A 9,782-nucleotide genomic window follows, 5' to 3' on the forward strand; every position below is an offset into this window, starting at 1 on the left:
TAGGTCTCACAAAATATTGCTCTTGGGATGGAAGGGTGCCCTCTGCCTTCTAATGCTGAGCGCCACTCACCAGCCAAGTGACGTCACAGAGGAGACCACCAGAGAGATGCTGTAAATTACATTTACAGAGTGAAAACAGTGTGTAATTGATTATATAGACTGCATTCGGTGGCAACTATTATCACAAACTCTATGCTTTCTGTGTCAGTCTGTCATCAAGAGTAATTGAGTGCTATTTCCGAGTTTGATTGGAATAAATATCATACCTAATCAAGAAAGGGTACAAGTCGGCCCAAGTGACACATCTGTGATTGCATGAGATTGCACTACACAGGACTGGTGGGCTGCCGGGTGCCAGCGATGGCTCTGGCTAGTCTTCCCCCTTTCCACACCTGCAGAGCAGCAGTGTTGTGAGGTTAATGTGCCCGGCATCGGCAGGCCCTACTGAGAACTGACAGTACCAAAAGACCGAGACTTCACACTTTTCTGTTGGAGACTCAGGTTAGGCAACTCAGTGCAGGTGTGTAACCAAGGTGTGGACCCTGAGGTACCTGCTGCACCGAGGCGGCAAATGGCCAGGGTGAAAAAATGAAACAAAGTTTGCTAGTTGTTATCTCAAAAACGCGAAACAGTCATGGTCAGTTCATAAAATGCCACTGTCTGGAGATACCGCTTCACACTTTTGTTTTTCCGCCTGATTTTTTTTAAGTTTTTATTGTAAGTTGAGCAATAGTTTACATGGGGGAACATTGGTTTTACACTCATCATTTCACTGCAAGGATTACAATTTCCTCCGTGCATCATCATTCAATAGCATTTGCTTCTATTCCCTCTGTTTTTTGGAGGGGGATGTACACAAAAACCCTCAGGAATATATAATCATTTAAAAAACCAAAGGGCACATTCTGCAAGCTTGTCTCCCCTGGCCGCCAGCACAGCCTTTCTCCTCCCATGAGTCTAGAGTCCTCAGCTGCTCTATCTCTCCATGTCATCATCTCTGCCTCCATCTCTGGTGTTGCTGCTTCTCTGGATAGGGTCCCACATTCCGCTCGTTCACACTTACTTTTAAAAGGAGCTGGTACTTGGTAATTCGCTGAACAGGCTTGATAAGGTAAGAAGAGATAGAATTGGCCAATCCATGCCTCTGCTGAATCTCCTGTATTAGAAATATAGAGAGGTAAACATGGTTTGAATGTCACTGGGGGGTTGCTGAGCACAAATTAAAAGGTTACATTTATATATCCCTTGGATGAACACCCGTATCTCAATTTTTTTCTGCAAGTACAAAGTGGAGAGCTCTACTGATTCTTTTAAGCCACTCAGTAGAGGAAAGGAATAAATCCCAGTCTCTCTATGGCTTTGGGTGTCAAAGGCATCAGCGCTGACTTGGCATTCCTGGCTGGAGCTATACTTACCTCAGTTAGAACCTAACTCCTGCCCCTGCCCCATGGGTGCTAGTTGTTAACAGTACTTTGGGTGAGATTTTAATATTTGGTCCCTTTTAGAGATTAATAACACTGTAAAACTAAACTACAAGAAGCAAATAATTTTTGAAATTCCAAGTTATTTTTGTTTCGTTGAGGAAAAGCTTTCAACAATCTATACCTTCTATGTTCAATATGACATATGAAAATAGTAAGTGGCTTGTCTTCATACACACACAAACATATTGTTGTGAAGTGACACTGAGTTGGTTTCAACTCATAGTCACCCTGTATAGGGTTTCCAAGGAGCAGCTGGTGGGTTTGAACTGCTGACCTTGTGGTGAGCAGTCCAATGCTTATCTCACAGTGCCACACCAGGAGTCCAAACAAATATATACAGGGTTCAAAAAGTTCGTGGGAAAACTCCATTCTCTTTTCATCCCATTTTTTCCATGAACTTTTTGAAGCCCTCTTGTACATATCAAAATCTGAGTTTCTCACAAGTGTGAAATACTGGAAATAGTCTTTCAAAAATCACCTCTTATTTCTATGAAATGTTAAGAAAATACAGGGACATCCCAATGTAGTTTCAGTAGATTAAAATGACAGCTGGTACCCTCCGTTAGATGAAGTTACAAGTCACACTGCATTACATGTATAGTAAATACAGCATAGAAAAAACCCGAGTCTTCTTAGCAACCCACGACTTACATCAAAATAGGACCCCGCATGCTCTAATATCAGCTGAGTGGAGTCTGGCTTGTTTTTGCAGTAAGTGACATACATCTGAAACTTGTCTGCCTACAAAGAAACCAACAAAAAATTGAGTATCATACACACACTGCCACAAGTCAAATGACAAGAAACTTACATGTCAACAAGAAGCTGTGTGAGCAAGAGCACGTTACTAACGTAAGCAGCATCCTGCTGGTGGTACACACTCGTGAAGACTCAGGAGCAGCCGCTCCACAGATGGCCCAGGACCTGGAGCCTGCCCTCTCTCTCTCTGCCCACAGCGCTGTGTGCAAGTGCCTGCGGCACGGCTCCGGTTAATGGGCTGACTTCACGCTGGGGATGGGCTCTCACCCTGTGGCACACCACGTGCTCTACTTCAAACCTTCACTGCTGCTCACAACCTTGCCCCACCAGAGTACTAGCTGGAGAACGTAATCCGTGGTGCTCAAGAATGGCTTTCTGTACACACACTACAAATCACCCAGCTGAACTGCTGCTGCTCTTCTTGTCGTTAAGTGTCATCAAGTCAGTTTTGACTCACAGTGACCCTGGCTCCTAAGCTATACATCTTTCTCCTGAGGAGCAACTGGTAGGCTCGAACTGCCACCCTTGGGGTTCACAGTCCAACGCTTAGCCTACAAAGTACAGTGCTCCTGTTGTTATTGTTGTTAAGTGCCGTCGAGTCGGTTCCGACCCATAGCGACCCTGTACAGGGTTTCCGAGGGTGTAAATCTTTACGGGAGTAGAAAGCCTCATCTTTCTCCCGCGGAGTGGCTGGTAGTTTCGAACCGCTGACCTTAAGGTTCACAGCCCGATTCGTAACCACTACGCTACCAGAGCTCCTAGCAGAATACAAATGTAACTTAAAGAAATGGAAGGGTATTGCTTCTGTTTCTTTCTTCACTAGCTCTATATAATTTTGACAGACAGAACAAGTAGCTGCAGTTTCATTACCCAAGTAACAAAGCAATGGCCGACGTCCTCTGGTAACTGCTCGTATTTCTCCAGCTCCTTGAGGAAAATGCTGCAGAGAATGACAGTGTTATTCTAACAGAGAAAGGACCACTGTTCAAGTGTTTTAAAGCATTTTACTGGTGAGACGATAAATCAGATAATAGACCATGAATGAGTTCAGGTGATGCTTGAACTTTAGCATATTAATCAAGTGAAGTTAAAATTTTTTACGTTGTAGATTTTTATGACAGAACAAAATGTGTCACTTTTAACTCAAGTTTAGTGGTTGTGACTGCTCAGGAGCTGACGAACTCAGCTTTCCAACATTTCCTGACAGAAATTCTGACCCAGCTAGTTGCTTCTACGACGGTGCAGATGTTAAGTTGCTAAGGCTGTAATGTTCAGCCAGAAGAACCCATTCCCAACCAGGAGAGAAGAGAGGGGACAGATCTTACCATCGGCCACGGAGCTGTGGAGACTCCACTTAAAGGAGTTTCAGCTGCTTTTCTTGAAATCTTACAAAATAAAACTGAGTGGCTCCCGTGGCAAATGGGAAGTGCATTGCATTCTGGGCAGACTGCATATCTAGTTCTTGTCTTATGAAAGAGTCAACATCGCCACCCAATAGGCCCAAGAACCTAAAGAAGCAAGCCCGAGGCAGCCGGTGTTGGCTCAGATTGAGACAAGTTAGAATTCCTACAGAGACACAGCCCCCAGTTTCTGAATCTTGTTTCTGTGAGAACTATGTACAGACGCAAGAACTGGAGTGCCTGTTAAAATCCTTTCCAAAGCATCACCGTCTTTTTTGGGAGACAGACCACTAAGTTTCTCGCTAGTAACTTTTAGAAAAGCACTGAAGTCTGCGTGACTTCAAACGTGAGCACGTGGGTGTGGAGATGCCCAGAGAAGCTGCCACTGACTTGTTGTGGAACTCGTAGATCTCTTGCATGTTGCCGAAGATGACGAGCTCCTTGTTGACGATGCCGGGTGGGATCTCCTCCACGCCGCTGGTCATTTCCCACAGGTAGGTCTGTCAGGAACACAGGGATTGGAAAAAAGTGGCTACCCAATTCTGCAGAAACACCTATTGCTCAATTCTGTGTGAACTTGGGGTTCAGGTAGACGTGACACGACATCATAAGAGGGAGCCTTTTCACAAAACAGTGTGACTTTACTTATTCACAGCTTCAAATTTGGGTGTTGACATACTTCTGAGGGGCAAGGTGTCCATGTACTATGTGGTATTATTTGAGATTGTAGCCACTGGGCACACTTCTCTGAAGCTGATGTCCAATTTGACACCAAAGGACTGTCAGCTGGGCCGTCAAGGGATAAAGCGGGTGAGGGCATGAGGCCGCATCTTCTCTGCAGGGAGGGAAGCCCAGACCTAGAACTCTCGAGAATGTACAGGGACATGGCTGGCTGCTGAAGCACACTGCCACCAAGTATGAGGGCGCCACCAGCCAGCACCCGTCAAGAGCCAAGCTGACAAGCTTAGGCTTCATGTCAACAAACAAGCCAAGAAAAGAAAACTTACTTACATCCATACACTCCCGGAGATCTCGCACGTAAGCCTTTTCAGTCTGAATTAGCTCAGCCATTATGAACCTGGCACAGAGCGAGACAGTGGGACAAGGGAAAAGCTTTTTTCATTATCTATTTTCTATGAATTTATCAAACTAGACGGCAGCCCTAAAGGCATCAGTAACGTGCTTGAGAGAATGAACTCATGAACAGAACAATAATAGGACCCAGTTACCAATTCAAAGGCATTAATAGGATTTTTAGAATAAAATCTTATTGAGACATCAGGGATTTTTCAACCCAAGCATTATTTACATTTTTGGCCTTCTATTTTTGTTTTGAGGGGAGACTGTTTTGTGCATTGTAGGATGTTTAGCACTAAACTTGGTCTCCAATCACTAGATGCCAGTAGCTCCCAAATCCCCAACTATGTATGACAAGCCAAAGTGACTCCAACAATTGCCAAATGTCCCCATGGGGTCAAAACTGGCCCCGCTTGAGAACCAATGCTTTAAACAATCTCGGGTCTTTATTAAAATCTATTACAAGTTTAGTGACTAGCAACTTTCAAACACCTGAATTTGCACCCTTAATTTCTCCTTTGTATCATGACTTGTAAACTGGTAATGACAAATGGCACTGAAGCTGCTTCTGAGCCAGGGACAGGGGACAGTGGACAAGGGGACTTCCATGCTTCAGAGACAACATGCAGACACGCCTGGGAACAGCCACGCAGCTCGCTTGCCCCAATGCCGTGACCTGCCCTTCCTGGATGAACCCCAGTGGGCTCACGAACTGGCTTACTCTTTCCTGCGGGCGGACTTCCGTTTCTCCTCATTCAGCTCGTGAGCTGCATCCCGGAGTTTCACCTCGGACCCAGGCGTGCTGGCTGGGATGATGTCCAGCTGGAGACTTTTACTCTGTGGAGTGAGCACGTCAGTGACTTTAGGGAGCGAACCTGACACAGAGGCCAAGGGTGAGGATGTCACGTGGCAAGTGTGTAATTTACCGATTTGTTGGAATCTGAAGAGATCCCCAGGGCTTTCTCCAAAGAGGTCCTATACTTCTCCATGCGCAGAGAGAACTCTCTGTACCTTTTATCCACGGCAGTGACACATTTCTTTATCTCTGCTGCGTGAGCATGACCCTTTTCACAAAAGCCATCGGCCAGCTGTATTAATAGCTTCACTCGCTCTTTGGTTTGCTGGAAAAACAAAACAGGAAAGTATTGTGAAGCAAATGCAATCAAGGGCCAGACCTGGGACACAGCGGTACCTAGCCCACCACCTGAGTTTTCTGAATTTGGGGGCTGGTGGGCTAGAACTTCTGACCTAGCCGTTAACATACCACTGTGCCACCAGGGCTCCTTCAGAGTTCATTGTAGTTGTTTGGTGTTGTTGAGTGGGTTCCGACTCATAGTGACCCCCCCACCCCCCACCCCCCGCATAGGGTTTCTTAGCAGTGGTTAGTGAGTGTGACCCGCCAACTCCACGGTTCAAACTGACCTTGTGGTTCATTGCGTTATCCTACATTGCCACAACAGGGCTCCCAGAACTCATTGGTGGTGGTGGTGGTGGTTATGTGCTGTGGAGTCAGTTACGAGTCATAGCGAACCTGTACAGGTTTCTGAGGTGGTAAATCTTTATGTGAGCAGAAAGCATCATCTTTCTCCCGTGGAACAGCTGGTAGTTTCAAACTGCTGCCCCTGAGGTTAGCAGCCTGATTCATAAGCACCACGCTACCAGAGCTCCTTCCAGAACTCATTTGTTGTTATTGTTGTTGTCAAGTGGCGTCGAGTCGATTCTGACCCTTAGAGACCCTGTACAGGGTTTCCACAGAGCAGCTGGGGAGCTTGAACCACTGACCCTGCAGTTCAAACGACTTTGCAGTCTGACGCATTAGCCCACAGTGTCACCCCAGGACAAGAACTCAATAGACAACCTTTAATATCAACTTTGCAGTCCCGATGTGGCGCCGTAGGATAAGCACTTGACCACAAAGTCGGTTGTGAGATGCTCCTTGGGAACCCCATATAGGGTCGCTATGAGTTGGAACCAACACAATGGTACTTAGCAATAACAATAAAAAACTAGCAACTTAAAAATACCTTAGACTTCAAACAAACCTTACAAGCCTCCCACCTAGCTGACAAGTCCCTAGTGTCCGTCCCTGCATGCCGAGGAGGCTCCCCCACCAGTTCCTGCGTGGGTACCCCATGCTCCTGGTCCTCTCCATGTCCTGACAATTCCACGGTCCCTCACCTTTTCAACTGGACTCCCCTGACCAGCTGTTTACAAGTGGAGCTATAGCCTCCTTGCCCCATACCACCTGAGTTCGGTTGCTCGTTTTCCCTCATGGCATGTACCGCCTTTACCAGATGATGGGCCATGGTTGTTATGACCACTGTCTGTCTCCTTGCACAAAGAACTTCCAACCCGCTCACTGTCATCGAGTTGAATCCCACTCAGAGACCCTACAGAGGGTTTCCAAGTCTGTAAATCTCTATGGGAGCAGATAGCCTATCTTTCTCTCGAAGAACAACTGGTGGGTTCCAACTGCTGACACTTTGGTTAGCAGCCCAACACCTAAACCACAGCTCCACAAGGCACCCTGTAACCTCCAAAGGGGCAGGGCCAGTTGCGTCCTTTTGTTGGTCTGTTCTGCTTACTACTGTCTGAAGCCAACCACCCATGTGTGGGCCTTCAATCACCATTTACTCAAGAACAAACTAAATACAAAAAGGGCTTTACGCAAGTGTTTCTAATGTCTGTACGGTGAATGGGTGGGTGAGGCTCTTGACGGGTGAAAACATACTCTTCAGGGAAGGGATGAATTTCTCCACAGAGGAAAAACTGTGTCCTGGTGAGGCACTGTATGATAAGCACTTGGCCAAAAGGCTGGTTTGAACTGCAAGGTCGGTGGTTCTCAGAAAGCCTCTACAGGGTTACTATGAGCCGGAACTAACTCGGTGGCACTTAACAACAATGACAAACTGTGATTCTAGAACAACTTTTTACTGGGAAAAGTCAGCAAACCTTAAAATACTCTACAGCTATTTAGGGCCTCCATTTCGTGTGGAGGGACTCCTGGTGTGGCGCTTCAGGATAAGCACTGGACTGCTCCTCGGCAGCCCTGGACAGGGTCACTGTGACTTGGAACCAGCTTGACGGCACTTCACCACAACACTCTTGTTTGGAAATGAACCAGTGGAGTGATGTGAACTGCCAGGTACACCTCCAACTGACTTGCTGTCACATGACACTGAGTATAAGGCAGGGAAACAAAAATTCAGCATTTCAGCCTTCAAACCGTAAGTTTTAAAAGGGCTTTAACTTAGGCTCCCTAGGTATGGTGGGCCAAGATATTAACCTGCAGAAAACCACAAGAAAGCTGCACAAGTGCCAGTTATCATTGTGTCAAGTCTGACTCCTGGCTGCTGCCCGCTGTCAGTAAACCAAGCTATGCAGGAGTTTTAATGGCTGATCTTACCAAACAGATGCCAGGTCTTTGATCCGGGGGACCTCTAGGTGGACTTGAACCTCCAACCTTACCCACTTGCACCATCAGTCGGAGGCTCCAAAGATGTACCATGTTGATGTTACATACATGCCATCTGTTCATTTTTTTGACTCATGGCAACCCTGTAAAGGGCTTACTGCTGTTACTGTTATGTGCTGTCGAGTCGGTTCTCAGTCATAGCGACCCTGTGTAGGGTTTACTGTACCACCGTTTAAACTCGGTGCCTCGTTTCAAGTTTGACATATGTGAAGGAGGCTGTATATCTTTATAGGGTTAGAAAACTATTTAGAGTATAAAGTGCTGAGAAAAATCAAAGCAAAAAGAAAAAACAATGCAGCATGTCTACATTAAGACAGAAAACAAGACATCACAAAAATCCCAAAGGAAGCGTCTTGTATATGCATGCTAGCATCACGAAGTATACCAGCTACCACACATAACCCTTGGCTGAAATGGAAGGAAAAGTGTGCGATGAGGCAGAGCTTGGTAGCTGGGTAAGTCGGAAGCATATACACTTCATTTAAACCAAAAATGCTGAGCAGAGCCAAAAGGTCTCTCAATGAGACGCTCCCTGGGTCCCGATGGATGACTGTTGCTGCCACTCATCCAGATGGGGGCATTTTGTCTCTTCAGACTTACTCATTAGCAGGTCTATCGATTTTAGCAGTTTGTTCTGCGAGCGTCTCTTTCCCTCCCTAACAAGAATGGGGTTCCATGAGTCCTGCACCCAGAAGAGTTCTTGGAACTGCTAAGTAAGTAGCTGCCCCATAAATATTCATTCCATGACTAAATGGGGCCGTGAAAATGAAGGGCAATGAAACTGTGAGTCCACACACCTTTAATATCTAAACTGTCTTCATTTTCATTGTTTTAAAATGCATTCATGATACTTTAATGTCAAAAGATAAAAAAAGGACACAAAGCAGAACGTCTTCTAGCCCTACCCCGCTGTAGGACACCTGGTCCTCCTCTACGGGTCTCAGAGTGACCAGCTCTGAGTGAGGATCATTCCAGAGATGTCCCCCGCAACATGAGCAGGTGCAGGCAGAGATTTTTCTCCCTCCATGTTTGCTACAGCACCGTGAATGAGGCCTCAGGCTGTGGGAAGCCGAGTGGGAGAACATCTCCGTGCAGACATAACATGTGCATATGTAGAAGATGGCCACCTCCGCGCTGCTCTCCTGGAAACTCAAGTCAGCATGACTGAATGGAGGAGCAAAATCTGTTTATAAAAACACCCATGGCTTGGTGCATCTGGCTCTCACACGATGCTGAGACAGGACCATGGGTGGTCAGGGTGCAGGTGTGTCCACATGATGCTGAGACAGGACCGTGGGTGGTCAGGGCACAGGTGTGTCCACACAATGCTGACACAGGACCGTGGGTGGTCAGGGCGCAGGTGTGTCCACACGATGCTGAGACAGGACCGTGGGTGGTCAGGGTGCAGGTGTGTCCACACGATGCTGAGACAGGACCGTGGGTGGTCAGGGTGCAGGTGTGTCCACACGATGCTGAGACAGGACCATGGGTGGCCTGAATGCATCACAATGCATAGTAACCAGTTGCAGTTCAACAGGATGGTATGATAATTAAGGTTCTGTGTCAACTAGACTGGGCTGGGATTCT

The 9,782-nt window shown here is 46.7% G+C and overlaps 1 protein-coding gene across 1 annotated transcript in view; it reads right to left on the reverse strand.

The window, feature by feature from the left end:
- TRIO (trio Rho guanine nucleotide exchange factor) overlaps window positions 1-9,782 on the reverse strand; it is a 275,442-nt gene that overhangs the window by 119,800 nt on the left and 145,860 nt on the right. The window contains exons 21-27 of the mRNA XM_006874154.1: window positions 5,647-5,841; window positions 5,442-5,557; window positions 4,655-4,721; window positions 4,034-4,143; window positions 3,114-3,183; window positions 2,136-2,225; window positions 1,064-1,156 (exon numbers count right to left, since the gene is read on the reverse strand). Of these exons, the coding sequence (XP_006874216.1) occupies window positions 1,064-1,156; window positions 2,136-2,225; window positions 3,114-3,183; window positions 4,034-4,143; window positions 4,655-4,721; window positions 5,442-5,557; window positions 5,647-5,841 (741 nt within the window). The remainder of the gene's footprint in view (window positions 1-1,063; window positions 1,157-2,135; window positions 2,226-3,113; window positions 3,184-4,033; window positions 4,144-4,654; window positions 4,722-5,441; window positions 5,558-5,646; window positions 5,842-9,782) is intronic.

Source organism: Chrysochloris asiatica, unplaced genomic scaffold (assembly GCF_000296735.1).
Source record: "Chrysochloris asiatica unplaced genomic scaffold, ChrAsi1.0 scaffold00264, whole genome shotgun sequence".
Classification (NCBI taxonomy): Eukaryota; Metazoa; Chordata; class Mammalia; order Afrosoricida; family Chrysochloridae; genus Chrysochloris; species Chrysochloris asiatica.